This window comes from Oxyura jamaicensis, chromosome 4, assembly GCF_011077185.1.
Source record: "Oxyura jamaicensis isolate SHBP4307 breed ruddy duck chromosome 4, BPBGC_Ojam_1.0, whole genome shotgun sequence".
In the NCBI taxonomy this organism is placed as follows: Eukaryota; Metazoa; Chordata; class Aves; order Anseriformes; family Anatidae; genus Oxyura; species Oxyura jamaicensis.
This window is the reverse complement of record NC_048896.1, coordinates 90,257,465-90,280,348: the sequence shown is the minus strand read 5'-3', so window position 1 is coordinate 90,280,348 and position 22,884 is coordinate 90,257,465. Positions and strand designations below refer to the sequence as shown.

Here is a 22,884-nt window from a genome sequence, read left to right as displayed (position 1 = left end):
GAAGATGAGATGATTCAGGACCGAACAAAATGAGACTTAGAGGTGAGATGAATGAGGTTCAGAAGGAGTCCGTGAAGAGGAGACAAGTTTGTAATGGGAAGAAGAGAGCAGGGATTGGATAGTGAAGGGACATGTAATGGGACTGTAAGCTCCTTTGCTTTATAAACCTGTGTGCAACTCAGTACTAAAGAGTCCCATTGGTCCCCATAGAAATGCTGAATGTGTAGAGTCTTGGAATAATTGAGCCTGGGAGGGACCCGTGGAGGTGATCTAATGCAGCTCTCTGCTCAAAGCAAGTCCTGCCAGGTGAGCTTGTGCAGGGCTGTGTCCAGCCAAGTGAATATCTTCCAGGATGGCAGTTCTACAATCCCTCTTGGCCAACATTTGAGCTTAGATACTGTGATTTATTTTTTTCCTCTTAAAGAAATTTTATTTCTTTGTATCTTTAAAAGCCAAACAAATGCATCTCTTTCAGTCTCTCCTCATCCATCATGTGTTCTGTCCATTTTAGTGACCATTTTTGGTGACTTCTGCAGGAAGTGGTGAATATGTTCTCAGTTGTTTCTCTGGTTAGATCATTATGTGGTCTGTCTGTCTTCTTTAAAAGGGATTGAAGATATCTTGGTTAAACCTGAAGCAGACCAGAAAAGACAAAAAATCATCGAAAAATCAAACCAGCATGGTATCGAAGTAAGTCATTTTTGCAGAACTTTTTTCATAATAATTTTAAAAATGAGTAAATCTGCACTATTTAATCCTGTCTGCTTGGCACCTAAAAAAAAAACTGTTTTATTTTCAGGCTGTTAGGGCTGCTCTTAATTTGCCAGAAGCAACATCATGTGAGGAGGTCCAAGGGAAATGGCAGGATGCCCATCTCTGCAAAGACCAGAGGGATTTTAACATGGTTGATCTGAAATTCAAGGAGGAAGTAAACAATTACAACAATGAAGTTAACAAGGTTGGCATCGAGGCATCTGTATATACTAATCTTGTTTGGAAAGTTAATTTCATGTTGATGAGGGGTGCCTGACTGTTCTGGAGGCGGGAGCTTTCCATCTGTCCCCAGCATAGGCTTCACAGTCTGCCTTGCCAGTACCTCACCCTCATCCTCCCTGAATGAGAGGATGGCTTAATATTGAAAAGGCTTTTAAAATTATAAATAGGAATGCCTGTGATTTGTCCTGGTTTTACTTTTTAAAGCCTTTGACAGGAATTGCTTTGGTTCATTAGTTTATTACTGATAGTTTTGTGTTGTTCCCCTCGCCATAATTCCAACTCTACAGGTTTGTATGCCCCTTGGTCTGCACAGGAGCTTTCCGGAGAACAATTTGCAATTGATGGTACAGTCAGGAGCCAAAGGGTCCACTGTAAATACAGTGCAGGTAATGACACTTATAATTATTGAGCAGCTACGTATATTGATGTAATTTGTCCATGAATGCAAGTTACGGAGTAGGTCTTGTATGACTCTCTAATCGCAGTGCGGGATTTTTGTTGTGGGCTTTGGGAATGCAAGTTTTTGCATGGAAAATCTTGGAAGAATGTAGTTCTTAGTACATTAGGATTTACAGAAACTGCAGGCCTCCTTGTTGGAAGGACTGCTGCAGATAATACAAACAAACCTGCAGGAGAAGTAGTTTTCCCTGGCTCTTGTTGGAAACTGACCCCTCAGTTTCCTTCTTCCACTGCTAAATAGGAACAACAAAATCTTACCTTGAATTTAGCGGAAATGGCAACAATGCTGTTTCATTTTGCTTTCTGCAATGCAGACAAAACACCAAACACGCTGTATAAAAAGGCTATCTAAAGTACCAAAGGTCAAGAGAGGTTTTAATTGGTTGTCTGGTTCATTTTTTATTTTATTTATTTATTTATTTTTGTTCTGTTTTTAGTGCACTGCTGGGAGGTGGTGAGGGTACTAATTATTTAAAGGGAACTAATTATTTAAAACAGTTTCACATCTATTTGTGTTAAAATATTCATACAGAACGTGAATAGAAGTGTTGAGAGTGGGTCAAGGGGCTGGAATTACTTTATTTAAAAAGACCAGATGAGATCCACATGCAATTACTGTCCATCAGTAGTAAGAACACTTAATGAACATAACATTTAGTGAACATGTAATTGCTTTATTAAGTTTTTCAAGAAAAAACATTGCACTTAATTGAGCAAAAAGTTTGATGGAAAAGTGATGTTTCCTTTTTTCTTTCTTGCCTGTGCTCTTCCTGTCCACACGTAGATTTCTTGTTTGCTGGGCCAGATTGAGCTGGAAGGTCGAAGACCCCCGCTGATGGCATCTGGCAAGTCTCTGCCGTGTTTCCAACCTTACGATTTCTCCCCTAGCTCAGGAGGGTTTGTTACTGGCAGATTTCTCACTGGAATCAAACCATCTGTAAGCTTAATACTCATTCTGCTTATACTGAAATTTATTTAGATCTTGCTATTTTAATACAGAGTTCTTGCAACAGTAGATAAATCAGCTGTGCTTACCCTGCTTTCAAATGCAGCTTTTCAGAAAGAGTATGAATTACCAGTCTTTGTGTACTTGTCAGCAGAATGCTGATGGGATTGTGCTTATGTTTAGGAATTCTTCTTTCACTGCATGGCTGGCAGGGAAGGTCTTGTGGATACAGCTGTCAAAACCAGCCGTTCTGGGTACCTGCAAAGGTAAGGGGCTTATTAAAGGATCCCAGACTTTAAATTATATTTTTTCCTAAAGTATTGTAGACTGGAGGAAGTGCTTAGGTAGCTTAGATAAGCTTCATAGGGTACTTAATTTTCACAAAAAGAGTTTGAAATTCTCCAAATTTCCTGTGACAAGGAAAGATACACACATTCCTGGCAACTCACAGCTTTTAGGCCACGTTGTGGGGCTCATTTTTATTCAGGCCACACCTGCAGTATATAGAAGGTGGAAATTCTGGAGGGTAGTGAAGGGTTCTAAAAGAGAGTTGCCTTCTTCTTGCACACAGCTGTTGGTTTGAGAACAGAAATGGCAAGTAACTTGCTGTTTCATTTTAAGTTTTTTCAGTCCAGGGAAGTTGGATGGAGCAACATGCAGAAAACATTGCAATATCATTACACGTTTTGTTTGTATGTCATGTCTAATACTTTTCGCCTGTAGAATTCCTGATAAGTCCTTAAGTGCAGTTAAGATTTTACTGAAAACAGTATTTTTCATGTTAGAGTTATCATCCTTGTTACTGTGTAGCCTCAGCATTTTTTAATTTTCTTTGAGACAGGTGTATCATAAAACATCTGGAAGGACTGGTGGTTCAGTATGACCTGACTGTCCGTGATAGCGATGGCAGTGTTGTGCAGTTTCTGTATGGAGAAGACGGCCTTGATATCCCTAAAACTCAGTTCTTACAGCCTGAGCAGTTTCCTTTCATTGCTGAAAACTATGAGGTAGAGCACCTAAATTTTAACTATTTATATGGTGTGAAGGGGTTGCTACTTAGAGAAGAGCGACACTAGTCACGTAAAGATGTATGGATTTGAAAATTGTTTTATTGCAGCTGAACCTTTTGAATTGCAGTAAATACCTATTCAGTTTGCTCTGCCTGTTCAGCTACCCCGAGTATAGAGAGGAAGGTAACCATAAAGGCAACTTTCTCGTAGGTGATCCAGAAGACAAACCATCTGGATGAAGCTTTAGCAAGGATGGAGTCTAACCAAGCTAACCAGCAGTTCAAAGCCATCAGGAAGTGGCAAGCCAGGCACCAGAACCCTGTGCAAAGAGAAGGAGGTTTTCTGATGTTTTCCCAGAAGAAAATGGCAAGTGTAAAAGCACAGATGCCAGGGGGAGAAAGCAAAAATGGAAGAGATCCTGCTACTTTACAGGTAACATGGACGCAGTTGAATTGACCTAGCCCCTCTTTCGTTAATAAAGTTGCAGAATTCAGTGACTTCTGTTGTTGCAATGTGTTTCAAGGTCTACTTAAACAAGCTATCTTTTGAAGGGATCATATGTCAGCTGTGTGAGTAATGAAACTGAGATTCATTTATTACTGCTTAAAGTCTGTGGGCAGTATTGCTAGGACAGAGGCCAAAAATTGTGGTAAAACTGGTTTTAGAAAACAGCCCATAGGGCTATTTTTGCGTGTTTTACACAGAGCAGATCTCTTGAGCCAGCCCTGCTGTTTCAAAAAGTAAGCTTAAGTATTCTTGTACGCAAGAGTGCTAATATATATGGCTTCCATCAAAGAATGAATATATGGCCACAAAATGCAGATGGGTGCTGCTTCACAGCCTTGCTTTCACAGTGAATTTGCCCTGTTATGATGTGGACACTTTGCATGAAATTCCAAACTGAAGGTGTTGAGATAAATTAACAGAAGTTAAGTGTCTGCAAATGTTAGGCCTTGTCACTGGTATATTTACTCAGTTATGCTGAATTTACGTTGCTATTGGTGCGTCTGATACCACCCAGAACAATTTGGCATGGGGATTCGTTTGCTTTTTTCTTTCAGCAGTGAGTAGGAAAGGATATATATTTATCTCTGTCTCAGTATATTATAAAGCTCAGCTGACAGATTACCCTGACACAAGGCAGCTTCTCCTTCATTAACAGCAAAGCTTGTAAAAGCTCATTTTCTGTATTTTTTTTTTGAAGTCAGCATTAACTTTTTCCTCTATTAAATGCAACATACGAAGTGTTACCTGAAAGACTAGCCAACTGGAGAATACAAAAAAGATAGATGAGCATGTATAAGATGCAAGCCGTGTTTAAGGTTTCTTCTAGACTCCTGAGGTTGAGTGTAGACAACTGACAACAAGAAAAGCTCTTCTCTCATGCTAGCTTTGGACAGGTGAGGTGCTGCTAGTCAGCTAGAAGTAAAGATTAAAGTAAGTCAAGGGGTTTCACGTCCAAGTTAAAAGCATTCTTAGTTGTATTTCACTGATTTCTGAAGTAATTACTGCAGGTAGATATTCTATTTCAAGTGTATAGAGAACCTTGAAGACATTTGTGTTAGAACTAAGTACCAGCAAATGGAGAATGCCGTATTTGTAGCTGGGTTGTTCTCTACTATATGTTCCATACACCCTTAGGTGTTTTGCAGGTAATCTTTTCCTCCTTCTCTATCACTAGATGGCTTGTTGAAGTGCCATTATTTGGTTTGTTCTTACTGTGGCTGAACCAGCTGGCTTAAAAATTCTCTCTTATTTCCAGTTATTGAAGATGTGGTATGAACTAGATGAGAAGAAGCGAAGAAAGTATCAAAAGAAGACAAATAAGTGTCCTGACCCCAGTCTTGCAGTTTGGCGTCCAGATACACATTTTGCATCTGTTTCGGAAACGTTTGAAAATGGAGTCAGAGATTATATCAAGAAATGGGAATGTGAGAACAGAGGAAATTGCATGCATCCAGCACTTTCTTCTGATAGGTAGTAACTTCTCTGTGCTTGCTTCTCTTTGCTGAGCCCCCAGAAATGTATTTTTGGACTGAGTTTGCTAAAGATGAAAAGTCTTTATCAAATCATGGTTTTGTTGTGACCTTTTTGAAGCAAAGTTGTGGGTTTCAAAACGATTATTGAAAGCCAAGCGTGCATCCTGCCTAGTGGAGAGGCTCTGGTTGTCTGTTTGTTCATAACCTGACTTTACCAGGCTGGTAAGAACTTCGGCAAAGACTACAGAATAAAAGCAGCATAGTGGTGTTCCCATATGCAACGGTTAAAAAGGAAAATATGCTCTTGCCACACCTTGGAGTCAGCAAGACAGTTGAGATGGGGAAATGAATGTAAATAATTCTCTTTTGACAACGTGGGAATTAGCAGAACAAGGCAGTTTGTCCTAAGCTCCCAGTTCTGTGTTAATGAGCTGTTTGTCAGATGAAATTCGGATCAAATACGGTTTTACAGTTCTTGAAGTGTATTTATCCATAGCCTACCAATAGAAATTGGCTGAAAGAGGTAACTTCATTGAACTTGGAATGTTTCAGTCTGCACTGAGTTTTTTTATGTTGAGCTAAACATTTGCTTATTTAATGCCTTTCAGATTAAAGGATCTGTTGTATTTAAAGTGGCAACGATCTCTTTGTGACCCAGGAGAAGCTGTGGGTCTTCTTGCAGCTCAGAGTATTGGGGAACCTTCCACACAGATGACTCTGAACACCTTCCATTTTGCTGGCAGAGGTGAAATGAATGTGACTTTAGGTATTCCAAGGTGAGAAACCTGTGTTCTCAATGAGTCCTTTGCCATTTTCGGCACTTAAATAATTTTTTACCGTACTGGCAGGTGTGTGTGATCTTGAGAGCAAATGATCCTTTAGTTTAACTGTCAATTGTACCTGTTCAGAAATATCTTCATGTCGTACATTTCTACGGGTGTTTTGGCTCACTTTCCAGACACAAAAGATCTATGGAGATCTCTTACTGGGTGTATAGCAGATGACTTATTTTTGTTTCTTTGCTTTATTCAGTACAGTAAAAGCCTAAAGAAGCAATGCTTTGTGGGTTTGCCCTCTGCTCACCTTTTCTTCCCCCTACTATCTTTTAAGCCTGTTTGGTTTTCACACGAAAAATTTCACTGCAAATGACTTCAAAGTCTTGCAGGATTATCATCGCCTTGTCAGAAGGAGACCTGCTTTATAACAGCAAGGTTTCTATTGGCTTTTCCGTGCACGACAGGCACTTTGCAAGCACACACAAGTTTACCAGCCAGTCACCAGCTTGTTCTGAATAGCATGGGTGCTGGCCATGGCCTTGTAAGTGGGTGTGAGGGATGAGGTGGCAGGCGGTTGTGTCACTTTAGTGCAGCAGGGGAGAGGGAGAAGGCATGAGGAGCATACATCATGCATCTGTAGGAAACAGGCTTCATTAGTTCTTCTGTTCTGGGAACAACTTATTACCATCTCTGTTTTTTTTTTTCCCATAATTGGGGCGATAATCTAATGGAGTCAGTAAAGCTGTGCCTGGTGAGGAACCAGGGAAGTGGGAAGGAGTGGTGCAATGGTAACCACAACTCCCGATATGTATGGTTTTGGTGGGACTGGCAGTTGCTGCATGCTGGTTTATTTAATAAGCATGCTGCTGCATGCTGTCTTATTAAGTGAAGTAGATGTTTATTTGATTGCAGAGTGCTTTCATTGCTTCATTTGAAGGATCATTCTTTATTTAAAGGTTGCGGGAAATACTGATGGTAGCCAGTGCAAATATTAAAACACCAACAATGAGCGTTCCTGTGCTTAATACCAAGAAAGCTCACAAGAAGGTGAAGCAGCTTAAGAAACAGCTCACAAGAGTGAGCTTAGCTGAGGTGAGCCACCTATTCAGTGTATCCTTAGAGAATCTGCAAAACACAATTTCTGCTTTGGGCTTATGGGTTTGTCTGGCTTTGCAGCAGTTTCCATTTTTGTAGGCTCACCTGTGGGTGCAAGATAAGGTGGGTCCTTTCTTTTCACCTCTTGCCTACTGAACGTATGATATGTTGAAAGGAGCTGGAGTTACTGTGGCCATATGAAACTTAAATTCAATTTAATCTGTAAACATCATCACAGGATGCAGACTATAAAGCGTAAAGCAAGAGTAATAGCTTTGGCATAGCAATAGCATAATGCAGGGGAGATTTGTTTTTACTGCTATAGCCTTGTTTGGCTTTTTCTTGGACTCATACCTGCATGCCCTGTCCTCTTCTGTCTTATTTCAAGATGGGGTGCAGCAAAGATAGAATTAAGTCAGCTCCACTGAACTACTGTCATGTTTGATGAGCAACTAACGTGCTTCAATAAAACGAAGCTGTTGGTCCCCTAAGAAGTGTGGCCTCTTGTGCAGAAGTGGAATAGGAGGTGAGCCTGTTCTCCCAGCATTGTCTAAATTAATTGTTGGGAGCATCTTAAGCCAGAAAGATTGCAGTACGGTAGTCATCTTCCGCAGGAGCTGCCACAAAGCCCACAGAAAAGTTTTCCAGTTAGTCTTGTGTAATTCTGGTCTCATGAAATGCACTGGAGTTGCAGGAAGTAAGTAAAGTGCCTTCACCAAAGGAGTTATGTTCCTACCTGTTGCTTCTGTAGGTTTTGCAGAAAGTTGAGTTAGAGGAATGCCTGCGTGTGAAGAGCAAGCAGGACAGGCATCGCCTCTACAAAATCAAATTCCATTTCTTGCCCCATGAGTATTACCGAGAGGAGAAATGTGTGAAGCCCAGGGACATCTTGCACTTCATGGAAACAAGGTTAGTTTGCTTTCAGATGCTCTCCTGTTTGTTTTTCTTTAGCCCTTCTGTGGGCTGTAGGGGTCGTCGCTTGTTTATTATTGCTGATACAGCTCTCAGAGCAGCAGTGTCCTGAAGACATGCTTGCAGAAGCATCTACATGGTGGATTTTTGTCTCTAGTAAGACTGTGTATCTGTGGCTTGGCTACAGTGCAGAATTCTGTTGAGGCAGATCTTGTGTCTCTGATATACTCAAGAGAAGAGCCTGCATAAGCAATGTTGCATTCCTCATCTTTGGATGCTTATGTGTTTATTAGCAGCAAAAATGTTTGAATGCTTTAAGTATCCCTTGCTCTCATAGAGAATAAATAAAACTTGTGGGGGGTTTGTGTGTTTTTAAAAGAAGAAGGGAAAAAAAAAAAGGTTTCACTGATTTGTTCTTCATTCAAGCTGAGTTACTTTATATAACCATTTTGCATGCGCTTGTCGGTTTCAAAAAATAATGTTAAATGTCCAATAGTAAGCCATCCCTTCTGAAGGTCAGTATGATGTGCTGATTTTATGTCTAGATGAGCTTATAACCTTTGGATGCATTGCTACATCTGTCGTTGTAAGAGAGCTGATGCCAAACTTTTATTCCCAAGGAAATGGGAAAGGGACGAGAAGGAAAATTAATTTCCTTACCCTTGAAACATTTTTGTATCCACCAAGGAATATGTTATGTCATGAGTTGACCGGCTTCTTAAAATACGTTCTGTTTATGATAGCTCAAAATTGACTGCAGTATTGCTGAACTTGGACCTCTTGGGTTGCTTCTTCTTTCAGATTCTTTAAAATTGTCCTGGAAACAATTAAACGGAAGAATGCAAAGATGGCATCTTTTACTGAAGTCAGTACACGGAAAGCAACTCGGAAGGATTTGGATGGTGACGGAGACAAGGTACAGAAAAACATTACCTGAAGTGTCCCTCACTTTTCTTACCCATTTCTGAGAACTAGAATTTAGGAAAACATCGTGTGCTTTGACACGAATACTAATCGTGTGAATACTAAATTATCTCTTAATCAGTTTCTTTTTGTATAAATTCTCTTTGTATTCTCATCAAATTAGCAAGGAAATAGTTGTTCCATATAAAATCCTAATTCACTTACACGTTCTCTTTACATGATGTTACTTTAGTTCCACTGAGATAAAAACTTTGTACTCTCTGCCCTCAGAACAAGATCCTTTCACAGCACTGCTTGTCAAAACCTTTGGGGGAAGATCCTTTATTCATTGAAAAGCTTTTGCGTGTTCCTTCTGCCACCCTTCTCCCAGCACGGACTGTCATATAAGCAGAGCAATAGCTTATATATCTTGAAGAAGTTCTTGTTTAATGTTAAAGCTGTGACTAATTTGAGTTCATTAATTTTTTTACAGAAGTGTTATTATAGAAATTGGCTTGTTCTTAAAGGTAGAACAGGGGATGTCTGCCATAAAGATGGACAGGGGCTTGTCAAATTACAAATGTTTGCCCTTGGATACAATTCATGCTTTACAGCAGAGTCAGCCTGATTGTCTCTTCTGTTACGGAATTGTAGGCACAAAATAGTCAGGAAGCTCCAGAAGAAGAAGAGAAAATTGTTGATGCAGAAGCTGATGAAGGGGATGGTGATGCTACAGAAGCAAAACGGAGGAAGAACCAGGAAGAAGAGGTAATGACCTTATAGGTGCTCAGCACTGCACTTGAGTTCTGTTTCCACTGCCTTGGTCTGAGTTTGGGAAGGAAAATTTCTATTGAAGCAAAACGCCAGCAAGAAAGCCACTAATAATAAAGTGAAAGGCACAGGGAGGTCATTGGTTTGTGCTGATCACTTTTAATTTGGATGGGGGGAGAAATCTATAGCAGGAAATGTGGGCTGAGACTTCTGATGACATGCTTATTATGGTTGAGCCTGGTCGTGGGAGTGCTTCAAGAGTAATGCAGAACTGTGCAAGTTAGAGAAAGAAGAGATCTTTCGGATTTTATTCAAAGCCCCCTTCTTCAGCTATTGGATGGATGTGTCTGGCAATCAGGTTGTCTGTGCTGTAGTTCAACTTTACTTTGTCTTGCTATTTTCACATCATTAGTTGTGTTTCATCCTATAGTGCAGTTATAAATATTCTGGCTGTGAGTGTTCATTCCATTTTTACTACTTCATAGCTATTGTACAAAGGATGGTCAGCTGCAGTTTTAGCAAGAGTAAAATCCTGAGGGACTCCAATCATCAGAGCTAGATTATGGGAAGAGCCTTTTGGGCCTTAAAAAAAAAATACTGCCACAGTTGCAATAAGCTATAGCATCTGTGATTGCATTGAGAAGTAACGGCAGGGCTATGAAGAAGCAGAGGCTGAACTGAATCCTTCGGTATTCTCTTTGTAACAGGATTGTATTTTCATTGTGTCATAGGCAAGGCACTTGCAACTCATCTGTCAAGAATATTCGTGCTTCGTAACTGCCTCATAGTGCATTTGTTTCTGCATGTGCTCTGGCCTACGTAATTACATCATTGTTTCTTTTAGGTTGATTATGAGAGTGAGGAAGAGAATGCGGAAGAAAATGTTGCTGAGAATCCAGAAGATGAAGAGGCTGAATCAGAAAAAGAAGAGAGGGCTCAAGGTGCTGATGAAGGAGATCAGAATGGAGCAGATGGTGATGATCCTCAACATCTTTCCTTTATGCCTCAGACTAAAAAAGAGAGAAATCTGTTACTCAAGTCAGCTGAGCTGCGAATAAATGCTGTTCTGAACAGTCACCCGTCAATACAGGATTACACGTTTGACACTGAAAATGAACTTTGGTGTGAGGTAAGACGGCGGTGCCTGGAAGCAGCTGTGTGTGGCTGCACAACAGCTGCCCGTAGCTCTTGTAACAGGGCTCTCTTCAGTGGAGTGCTGCTGTTTTGTCTCATCAGCAGTCCCCTATTAGTACGGAGGAGTGGAAGTGCGTGCCTCAGCACAAAAGTTCTTCTTGACGCAATTATTTACAGCTGACTTTCAAAACCCCATTGAAACTTTTTTTGAAAAGACAGCTGACATGTTTGTTGATAAATAAATATATTTATGACTATAATTCTAGTCGGACATTTATGTTCCTATAACATACCATTAGGATAATCCTATTTGTCTGCTTTTTGCCTAAAAAGAAGTAGGTTGCTGAGCCTAATGCTCAAGTGTTTTTACAGAAAACCACTACTTTTGTTTTTTTATTTCTCTTTTTAGGTTTCGTTGACACTTCCATTGATGAAGGTGTACTTCGATCTCTCCTCTTTGCTTCTGTCTCTGGCACGAAACACGGTCATCCATGAAGTGAAGGGGATCACCCGGTGCTTGTTGAATGAAAGTACCAATAAGCAAGGAGAGAAAGAACTCATTCTGCATACTGAAGGAATAAATCTTGCAGAGCTGTTCAGATACTCTGATGTACGTAGTCTATTTATAATCCTGAACTTGAGTGATCTTCTGGCTCTACGGAGAGGGGGTGGATGATAGGTGTTAGCAGGGTTGACGTGTAGACTTTTCAGCTCTTAGGCTTCCTTCCTTCTCCTTATTCCCCCAGCTGCGTTCAGAGTTCATTGAAGCCTTTTCTCAAGGGTAAATTGCAAATTGTTTTTTTGTGCAGCAGCCCAGTATCTAATGACAGATAATTCCACGCTATGCTTGTAACTGTCTCTATAAATGTTACTTGAGGGAGTTCTTCCATCTAAATGAATTGCAGTACTTGGAGATGAATAGTTCTGTTATGCCATCTAGCCCATAACTCTACAAATAGAAGATTGTTTTATGCTACATATTTTCTACTGCTTTTGTTAAGAGTTCTGCTTGGTTGAGACAGGCTGGGCGTTACATTTCTTGGAAGACTTTAACATGTCCTTCTGCTGCTAGGAATGGTTCTTTTCTGTGCTGAATTTTGATTCCGACCTGTGTATAAACCACAATGATCACTGGCTTAAACATAAATCTCCAGTGTCATTTTTGTCTGTACTTGGCTCTGAGCTACTGTCTTGTGCAACTTTTGGTGGTGTTTAAGCTAATGAAAGGTGGAGGGAAAAAAAACAACTGTTAGCTCGCTTAGCTTAGCGTAAGCTATTTGGAAAAAATAGAGTAGTTACTGTCCTAATCTGTACCTGTGATTTTCTTTTTATTTTCTTTCAGATTTTGGACCTGAACAGACTTTATTCCAATGATATTCATGCCATGGCTAAGCATTACGGTATTGAGTCTGCCCTGAGGGTCCTTATAAAGGAAATCAAAGATGTGTTTGCTGTATATGGTAGGATTTGTTTGTATCTTTGAAGATGGTCTTTCTTATAATTGCCACATTGCTCACAGTTACGTCTCTTCATTTTTTCATCATTCTGACGATTATAGTGCCTTCTGTGAAGAATCTGTTAGTCAAGTTCTGTTTAATCTGTAGAAAACTCACTAGACAAGGTTGAATTTATCCATGCATCACAGATTTTTTTCTATTCCATTAATGTGCAAGCTGGAAAGTCCAGAGGAATTAATTATTAACATCTGAGGAACCTAAACTATGTTAGACCTACATAGTGGCCCTGAGAATAGGATTAATCTTGCCTCATTCTAGCTTTTTAATGATAAGAGTCTAGGCTCCTTTTATAGTTAAATTTATATAATTCCTGAAATGACAGAAACTGCATTGATACTGCGTTGTCTGAAGGTTTGTCCCTCTGCATTACTGAGAGAGTCCCAGTTTAGGGAGGATGCCTGACTTGCTGGGCTGCTAAAGCTGGGCATGTTAAATTTGCCTCAAGTGAGCTAAGTCACGCTGTGAATTAAACTCTTGAAAAGAGGGAAGATTAATGCAGTGGGAGTTTTAGCAACCAGTCTCATCCAGCAGATTTTTCGGCTGGCAGCCCAGAATGGTCCAACCTTCAAGTTGTTCAAGAACTGGTAGGTAAATGTTGACAGAACTGTTAATGATCTCCCATCGCACTTGACACCACAGCGTTACTTAAAAATAAGTACTGTTTCTTTTTAGACTGAATGTTTTTGATGTTTGTCTGTTTTTTTGTGGATGCCTAATGTCTTACACAGAAAATACCAGAACCTTTCTGCCTCCAGTTCCTAGCTAATACAGGCCACGAGTGAGAAGATAAAAGCTCTGTCCTGTCACAAATGGCTGGATGCGTGTAAACAAAAATGACATAGATCTTACTGATTTTATGTAGAGTGAAACACTGCCTTGCTGCAGCGTTCTTGACATCTAGTTTGCAGAAATACTGTTTTATATTAAAATGAGGAGTGCCCAGCTTGGATATTTTAGGAGAGCAGCTACACCAGCTACATACAAAGATTTGCAGCCACCAGAAGGATGTTAAAAGAGATGTTCTCCATGTTGATTAGATCCAGGGGATTAATTTAGATCAGATTTCTTTTTTTAGACAGAAATAACTTAGCACTTGACTGCTCTGATGATTGCTCTTTCCTCTGTCCGTAGGCATTGTGGTAGACCCTCGTCACCTTTCACTTGTGGCAGATTACATGTGTTTTGAAGGAGTTTATAAACCGCTGAATCGTTTTGGAATCCAGTCCAGCTCCTCCCCTCTGCAACAGATGACGTTTGAAACCAGTTACAAATTCTTGAAGGAAGCAACAATGATGGGTAAATGGTTTAGTTTGAACTGTATCGCTGCAGAATTTCACATATGCTTGGTTTTCATCAAAATTTCCACCATTTCGAGTAATGCATAATTGTGTTAGAAAAAAAGGCCAGAGGCTAACATTTTAATTAAGTCCTTGCCTAGGAAAATGTTCCAGACATTTTTAATAAAATTCTGTCAGCTTAAATGAAGTCAGCTCCCACATGTAATTTGTGGGGTCTGTGATTCCTGTCTTTAAGAATTAGATAGGCTTTTTTATAACAAACCTTAAAACTGTTACGGTTTGTTATGGCAAAGCCTTATAACAGACTATTAAATCTGCCTTTTTCTGTCTCTGCTTAGACCATGAGCGTTGTCATCTCTGCTTGGTTTTCCTGTCTCTGTTATAACTCCCACGTTTTCATCTCTTCTGCTCTAAAATTGCCGTTTTATTGTGAGAGCAGTCTTCCTGGTTGTTGATTTGATTCTGGATTTCTTCTGCTTTGTAGAACTTCACTGTCTTTAGGGTCTCCCCCCATACACAGACAAAGGGTCAGATTCATTTGGCTAATGGTAGGATCCCGGTGCCATTTTGGATAACCAAGAGAACGGTAGCCTTTTGTGGCCCCTATTTGCTGCTCTGGAAGTTGTGCAAATCTCTTGGGTTCTCTGCCTTGTCCAGCAGACCACCTATCTGCATTGGGCCCTTTAGGGCATTTAAATGGCACTAGCCATCTATAGTTAGGGGTCCCTTCCAAAGAAGTTATGTTTTAGGTCTGACGCCGAACAGTTTGACCTCACGTTTTGGATACTAATTACACATCCTTTTTGCTCTTGGCTTTCGTCACTTGCCTGTTGGATGCTCCTTCTTGGATGCTCTTGTGCTACCATTTTGTAACCTAATACAAATGGGAGAAGCTGTCAACGTGCTCTCTTCAGCTAGCGTCTTAAGCTGCCTGGCACAGATGTCAGGGAGAGAAACTTCTGTCACTTAATTCCTTTCTCTTAATGCTGTTTTGCACCTTGTCTAGGAAGGTAACTTGGGTTTCACTGAATAGTATTGGTTACAAGTGACTTAGAAATGACCCGAAAATCAGAAAGGAAAAGTGTAAATTTGGAGAAATGGAGCAGAAGAGGAAGATTGTTGCACAGTTGCTTTCTCAGGATGTATATCATAGCACATGTTGACTTAGAAAAAAGATAAAGCTTTTGTCAGGTGAAAATTAATTACATTTATGGATAATATTACAAATAAAGACATGAAATGCATACTCACAGAAGGGCATAGCGAATTTTCAGGAAAACCTCACAGATTGCAAGTGCAGGGATTTATTGATTTCCCCAAGTTGGAAACCAAGTCGTAATGTGGATTACAGCAGCCTGGATCTGATTTGCTTTAATGCAGCTGATAACTCGAGTGTACATTTAAATAGATACTGTGCCCACTTACAACTTGAATTAATAAGACAACAAAAAGGAAGGGCTGCAACCACGGGGCACTGCGACAGAGCAGGAAGTGCCGCTAGAGCGCAGGTGTTGGTCATTGCTGACCAGGATTTGGTGCAAGAGCACATCTGCATCGGAAGCGAGATCCTTCTGGCTCTTGGCTGAAAGAATAACTCTTTGTGAACGTCACGTGAGCGAACAGGACAGTTACGTCTTTGACCTAACAAAGAACCTTTTTTTTTTTTTTCCTTTTCTCAGTTGACATACATTTAGGAGCAGCGGTTTACTTGTAGAGCTGTAGCTGAGATCCGTGCAGCATGCACACACCATACGCTGCTATGGCGCAGCACCTTCCCCTGCGTCCTCTGTATAATAAAAAGTTAGTTCCCAGTAGAATAAAGATGACTCAAACTTACCAAAAGTTTAACTTTTTTTTTTTTTTTTTTTACCAATTCTCCAACATGCTTTACTTTAAAAAAAATGTAGCTTGCTGATATTTAAGATGAATGAAACCAGACTGGTTGCTTATAAAAAAAAAAAAAAAAAAAAAAAATTTTAAAAAAAAACAACAGTGAAAGCAAAATGCAGCAAGCTTTGACCAGCCGTGTCATCTGGAGAGCTTCCAAATTTCTGTGACAATATTTCACTAGAATGAGTAACCACAAAATCAAAGGAATTCAGGGAATGTCTCTCCAGTGAAAAGTTCTCTTCCTGTCTTGTCAGAAGGATTTAAAATCCATATCAAAAGGATTCACTCTAACAAAGAGAAAAGGCTCCATGGGAGAAAGTTAGCAAATGAAAAGGGTTTCTTTTTGGTTTTGCTTCACTGATGTATTTTTTTTAAGCAATTTATTTAATCAGCAAAATGTATTCACTGGGAGGTCAAATCTGTGTTCTCATGGAATTGGGAATGTATTATCTTTTCCTGCTGAATAGGAAGAATTTAGAAATGTGCAGCCTAATTCTCAGCTTATACACGAAGATTGGGAAGAGAAAATTGTTGTAGGGAGAGGCAGGAAGAGTTTTGGAGCTCTGCTCTCAGAAATAGAAGTTCAGTCTGAACAGTAGGTGGCAATGCCTTTCTGAAGCTAGGGAGGCTGAACCAGATGCGTGTGTAAACTCATCTGATGAACAAGATGAGCATGTAAAATAAACGGCTTTCTTTTCAACACTGACCTTCGAGAAACCTTTGGAAACATCTAATTCGACTTTGTCTGAATTCTGTTGTAGGTGCTTACGACGAGCTGAGATCGCCTTCTGCGTGCCTGGTGCTTGGAAAAGTTGTTAAAGGAGGGACTGGTTTGTTTGACCTCAAGCAACCGCTTACGTAGTGTTTTGCCTATAACTTAAGGATTCTGTTTGAAGTATTCACTGTAAGGTGCATGTGTATATCTGTGCCTGCAGTGTGTGTAACGAGTGCACACACTGTGTTTCCAGTTGTCTTCCCTGTGCCAACAGCTGCGTTGATCTGGCTACCTGATGGACCTAATCTAATTAATGGAAATGTTTGCACCTATAGGAGCTGTCCTTTGGCCCAAAGAAACATTTATTTACTGATCGTTAAGGTAAAAAATGGGATTATTGGCTTACGTGGAAAAGAATAAGATGAAATAGGCTGGCTGGGTTTCAGACAGGCTACGCAACAGCCTTGGCAGGCAGAAATCAGAGTAGAATCTGTTTATGCCATCTGAATTCTGTGGGGCAGAATTCCATCTGGGTGAGCGGTGCCAGTTGCCACGTGGTTGTGATACAGATTTCTTTGTTAGCCAAAGACATGAATTCAGAACTTTCCTGGGTTCTCCACGTATCTTCCGATGTCTGCCCTTGCAGCTTCTTTGTACGGAACAGATCCTGGCACAGCGAGAAGCGAGACGTTTGTAAAGGTTTTAATCCTTAAATGGCAGCGTGAGCAGCTGTGACAGTGACTGAACAAAACAGTCCTGTAAGAATTACTTAAAACAGAGTTTTCAAACTATTTTTGCGTAAAGTTTTATATCAAAAAGGATACTTAATAAAAGACGTTACAAAGAAATATTGTAGACGCGCTGTTCTGTGACCGTGTTACCGAGAGAATTTTGTCACGCGGCCAACAGCCATCGCTTTGATGTCTGCTAAATAGCCGGGAGCTATTATCTGCTCTTCAGAAATCAGACTTTCTTGCTTGTACATGTGTTTTAAATCAGACTGAAATGTTAAAATTCTATGGAGTTTGCTCGCTACCGTATGGGCGTGTTTTTTGACTGATTTCCACCCTCTGCCAATCCCCGTGGCACCCCTGAGCTAGCAGCTAAGTGCCAGGGCTCACTTAACCAGCTGAGGAGCTCCTGCTTCCAGTGGAGCTGCACTAAAGGGATTACATCAGATAGTGGGAGACATTGGCTGGGGATTGTGAAAGAGCCTCTGTGGGATATCTCGCTTGACTTCATTCTGCTTCAGACCTTTAAAACTGTGTCAAATGCACTGCAAATTGCACTGAAGCTCAACAAATGCATTAGACCAGTAGTTCTCCAGTTTCATTCTGCAGATTTCTTCGTAAAAGATTTCCTTGTGTCTTTCTCCAGCCTTAACACCTGCTAAGCATTTCTCAAAACCGTGTCACCACAGGAAGGAATTACTTGGATGCAGTTTTTCAAACGGTGAGATGGGAAGGAGCAAACGTAGTAACAAAAGATTGTGAATTTCAGACTGCAGCCTGTAGTGTTACAGACCACTTGCTGAGAAGTATCCCTAAGAGGTGGTCACAGTCCTGCTGCCAATACCACCTGTGCCACGTTTTCTACGTGGAGGTGTGGTATTCTGTAGCTCTGTAACGAGCTTAAGAGAACTCATTCATCCAAGTGTTCATATCACTTCTAAGGGAAACTAAGAGGTCACTGTGATTGTGTCGTGGTGATGAGCTGCCCGCGTTCCTATGGAGTCACAAAATAAAGAAGAACCTAGTGGTCTTATACGTGGGGTGAATCCAACTAGAGGTTTTGCATATTTGAAAAATACGTATGCGTGAAATGATTCTGAAGAGGAGGTGGGTCTTCTGAGCGATTTGAGGATGTCCTTTTTGAGGCATTAGTTTCCTTTTCTGTTGCTGCTTGCTTCTTCGGTGGTGAGAAGTACTGCTGGGTGCTGGTGGAGCAGCAGCCAGCCAGGTGCTTCAGGGGAACGAGAGGGGTGGACGCCAAGTGGGCAGTGAAGTGCCTGTAAATGTTGCACAGCCACGTTCTGAGAAAAGATACCGAAATGATTGTCCTTCAGTGAACGTTGTGTGCTGAAGAGCTGGTTCTTGGTCCCTGCAGAATCCGCTGTGCAGGAAATGGTGATGAATTCAGCAGGCAGGCATGCCACCAGGCTATCTACTAGTGAGGAGACTTGAAATAGAGCCCTTGGAAAGTCTGCTGGATGAAAGTCTGGGGCTGGTTGAGCCAAGCTTTTCTTTCAGTTCTGGTTGTCTTTGAAATCTAGGTAGAGGCCAGTATTTCTGATTGGTACTGTAATAAGTCAGACTTGTGGTGGTTTTGCCGTGCTAGGCAGCTGAACACCACAACCGCTCTCTCACTCCCCCTCCTCAGGTGAGGAGGGAAAGAAGTAAAGAACAACTCACGGGGTGAGATAAGGGTAATTTAATTAAAGAGAAAAAAATATTATTAAGGAAATATTGATTAAACAATTCAACTAAAGGGAAAAAAAGGGAAAGGGGAAGAGGGAGGGGGAAAGGGAATAACTAAACAAAACAAGTAAAGGCTGTGTGGCAGTGCAGAGGAAAGAAATTACTCTCTGCTTCCCACAAATGAGCGATGCTTGACCACGTCCTTGAAGCAGGGCCTCAACGCACGTAGCCGGTGTTCGGGAGGAGGACAGACGTTTTCACAACGAGAGCCCACCCCTCCCCTCTTCTTCCTTTTTCCACCTTTTATTGCTGAGTGTGACTCCATATGGTATGGAATATCCCTTTGGTTGGTTTAGGTCAGCTGCCCTGCTGATGTTTCTTTCTCACTTCTTTGCCCACCCCCTAGGAGGGTCAGAGAGAGCCCTGATGCTGTGCCAGCACTGCTCAGCAGCAGACACAACACCGGTGTGATACCACTGCTGTTCTAGCTCCCAGTGCAGAGCGCAGCACTGTATGGGCTGCTGCAGGGAAAGGTAACATCCCAGCCAGACCCAGTACACTTATTTCTCCAGGAAAGCCCCTAACATTACAATCCAGATCTTAACTGCTGTCTGCTGAGAAAAAAAAAAGTAGGTGGCTGCTCCTGGGGACAAGAGGGAGAGGGGAGAGAGTATGGCAGGGCCTCAGCTGTGTCTAGGGGTGGAGAAACATGTGCATTTTGGCACATAAGTGGGGTTACACTGTGATTCTCCATGCTCTGTAGTGGAAGAAGGGCAGCTGAGGTAGCAATTACTGCTAATCCGTAGGGTGAGCATGTTGGCTACGGGCTCAACTGCACTTTCTTCTGAGACAGGAAGGGTTTGAATTTTCTTGACATTCATGCGTGCAGAAAATAGAAATAGAAGCAATGTCTGGCTTCCTGTGCTCAGAAAATGTTTCTATTCGTATGACACGGAGTTCTCTGCAGCCAGACCTCGCGTGTCTTGCAGTTTTTTTTTCTTCCTTGCTCCTCACAACAGTTCCTGGTGCTGTACGGTTCTTTTTGAGGATGTGAGCTACCTGCCCTCAGCCTCCTGGGAGAGGGCTCTAATATGGTGCTCTTGCTGCTTTTGTAATTGTACAAAACAGAGAAGCAGGGGCCCTAAGAGTTGGCAGTAGATGTGATTTCATAGAGGAGAGGAGATTGTGATTGAAAGGATGCAAAAATGGCTAGAATGCCACTTTAGAGGTTTTAGAATGAGAATTAAGCTTTGCCAATATTTAAATCAGAATTCATCATGGGGATGGCGCACACACAATGTGTTACTGCTCTGGCTCAGAATTCAGTGTATTTTTTTTTTCTGTAGATTTCCTTTTTTTTCTATTTTCTGCCCTGGTTCTCTCTAGCGGCGGATGAAGCTCGATGAGTAAGAAGTGGCGAAGAACCGCGACAAACAGCCCTGAGAACCCCTCCTGCTGTTTCTGACTGTTTTCCGCAGGCTCGGTTGGAACGCACACTATTCACGAGTCTTTCTTCAAATGTCTTTGACTTTGTGATTTTGACCATTATCAAAAATCATGCAAGACTAGTACTCAATGGTGAAACTTCGACGATTTCCTGTGGTTTATGCATATACGCTGCGCTTCCTTTTGTAGGTGATGTCGCAGTCAGGCGCAGGTGGCACTGTAATGCTTTTTCCACAGAAACGAGCTGCTCTCTTAATGATCTTCAGCGCTGGATGGTGCCAAGTTACCTGAAGACTGTGAAAACGCAGCGAGAGAAGAAAAAGTGGCTTACAAAGCTGCTTTCTAAATGTGTTCTCTCCATTAACGGTACCACGCGATCTGTCTGGCACGCTGAAGGTTTTAAGTTTGGCTGAATGTGCGCTCCGGGAGTTGGTTGGTTAGCATATGCAGATCCGAAAGCTGGGGGAAGAGGATGTAATAGATTTAAAAGCATTTAAAACTGTAGTGAAAGGGACTCATGGTTATTGAGACAGGAAGGGAAGAAGCAATCCTCAAAAATCTTGGATGTCTTCTGGTCGTGCTTGCTTTGCTGTTGTGTCCTGGTTGTGTGGTGCAAAAGACCAACCGACTGGTTCAGATTTGTTACAGGCAAGACAGGGCTAACAAATGTTTTCCTTCTGTTGGTAATGTTCAATCAGTTTGCCTTTATTTGTGCAGCAGTTGGAAAGTGAGCTACACTGAAGCTTAATAAATCATAATCGGAGGCGTGGTCGTGTCAGTACGCCATAAAAAAATAAATCCAAATTGGGCAACAAGAACACTCACAAATAGGAATTAGTGCTGCTTTCATCTCAGAAATGAAGCTGAATATTGGAAGACAAGGAGCAGAAAAGTTTGTTTGTGTGGTGCTTGTGTATGTCAGTGACCGAGCAGCGGCACAGCTCTGGAAGATCTTTAACCACCCAGAGCCTTTCTTGCACAAGCCACTTGAAGTGTGCTGCTAAGCGCTGAAGTCTGGATGCTAAATCCTTAGCAGATGAGCTAAGGGTTTTGGCAGGCACCCGGGCGTGTGGCACCTTGGGGACACTTCGCACAAGGTCACACTGGGGTGGCCCGACCACACGCCCGGCTCCAGCTGGTGCAGCTGGCTGCGGGCAGGTCGGGCCAGGGCAAAACCTTTCTCTTCTCCAGGATTAGGTGACACGGGACAACTTGTGGACTTCGCTCACAAAGGCGGAGATGTGGAAAGTGTTACGAAGGTTTCCATGCTGAACGTGGCAGTCTTGACCTTGGGGTAGATGTGAAGGCTGCGGTCCTTAGGTGTGAAGACAAGCGCTGTGTGGTAGGTGAGGAGACCGGTGACTTAGCCAGACAGGAGTCTTCGAAACCTTGTTTGGCTTCAGCCCCTGCTTCTCCTGCAGTTTATGCAGCGTGGAAGCTTCCTCACCCTAAAGACTTCCCCTGATCTGGTGGGAGGTGTCCCTGCCCCTGGCAAAGGGGGGTGGAACTGGATGATCCTTAAGGTCTCTGCCAACCCAAACCACGCTGAGACTCCTGAGGTTGTGTGTTTTAGTTAAGGGCATAATAGTAATGTAACTAAAAAAGAGCAAATGCAGCTTCTAAGTACAGCCAGGGAAGAGGAGGCGTGGTTGTTCCTAAAAGGCGAGTGTTGAGAGCAGTCACTGAGGATGGGGGAGGCTGGATTTCGGCCCTGTGTGGTGCCCCGTGGGGATTCAGTGATCACTGAGGATGTGGGAGGCTGGGTTTTGGCTCTGTGTGGTGCCCCGTGGGGATTCAGCCTGCCTCCTGAGCACCCCAACCACCAGCTTGAGCATGGGACAGGGGAGCTTCAGTTTTCCTGCTGTGAAGCTGCTGCTGGAAGTAACACACTGATTGTAGGGATAGGAAAGGGAGGAGTTCCGTGTTCCCAGGGGAATGTAGGGAAAACTAGGCCATGCAGTCCCTTGGGCTTTCTTGGAAGATGAGAAATCTTCTTCCTTGTGCTGCCTCACCCAAGAGGGCAGAGAGAAATCCAGCCTCCGGACAGGATTATGGCAATCTTTCTTTTTTTTCCCTCCCAGGGTTTTAAGGCACTCTGCTGGGATGTGAAAGACAAGGGTTTGAGGTCTCGCAGGCAGAAGAGGGTTACTGAAGGCCTGTATTAAGAGATGTAGCTGTCCCCTAGGTGAGGCAGCCGCCCAGCTGCTCTGCCTTCGCCTTTCTGTTGCTCCCAGTTTGTTCTGTAGCGTCGTACTGGTTTGGTGAGACCCAGAGGATGCTGCTGGTGGGAGGTGGACAGTGCTAGAGCAACACAGGTGCCTGGATGCTGAGCCATCGGGGTGTTTGGGGGCATGATGCTGTGGGATGAGAAGTCACAGTACTTCCAGAGCTCTGGTGGTTGCAAGGCCAAGGGGCAGAGGCTTGTAGCAATGCAACATTGACCAAGGCTGCCCAGCAAGGCTGTGGAGTCTCCCCCTGCTTGGGGACCTCCAGGAGCTGCCTGGACATGGGGCTGGGCCCCCTGCTCAGGGTGGCCCTGCTGGGGCAGGGCTCGGAGCAGAAGGCCCCAGTGGCCCCTGCCAGCCTCAGGCATCCCGTGGTTGTGTGCAGGGTTCCTCAT

The 22,884-nt window shown here is 42.3% G+C and overlaps 1 protein-coding gene across 1 annotated transcript in view; it reads left to right on the top strand.

The window, feature by feature from the left end:
• The window catches only part of POLR1A (RNA polymerase I subunit A), a 31,338-nt gene extending 13,908 nt beyond the window's left edge, over positions 1-17,430 (top strand). Inside the window, exons 17-34 of the mRNA XM_035326003.1 lie at positions 608-690; positions 800-958; positions 1,284-1,382; positions 2,240-2,392; positions 2,585-2,667; positions 3,243-3,408; positions 3,622-3,843; positions 5,174-5,388; positions 5,999-6,166; positions 7,123-7,258; positions 8,013-8,170; positions 8,975-9,089; positions 9,731-9,844; positions 10,692-10,976; positions 11,391-11,591; positions 12,324-12,441; positions 13,630-13,794; positions 16,448-17,430. Coding sequence (XP_035181894.1) covers positions 608-690; positions 800-958; positions 1,284-1,382; positions 2,240-2,392; positions 2,585-2,667; positions 3,243-3,408; positions 3,622-3,843; positions 5,174-5,388; positions 5,999-6,166; positions 7,123-7,258; positions 8,013-8,170; positions 8,975-9,089; positions 9,731-9,844; positions 10,692-10,976; positions 11,391-11,591; positions 12,324-12,441; positions 13,630-13,794; positions 16,448-16,548 — 2,741 coding nt within the window. The 3' untranslated portion in view covers positions 16,549-17,430. The remainder of the gene's footprint in view (positions 1-607; positions 691-799; positions 959-1,283; positions 1,383-2,239; positions 2,393-2,584; positions 2,668-3,242; positions 3,409-3,621; positions 3,844-5,173; positions 5,389-5,998; positions 6,167-7,122; positions 7,259-8,012; positions 8,171-8,974; positions 9,090-9,730; positions 9,845-10,691; positions 10,977-11,390; positions 11,592-12,323; positions 12,442-13,629; positions 13,795-16,447) is intronic.
• Positions 17,431-22,884: the final 5,454 nt, after the last annotated feature.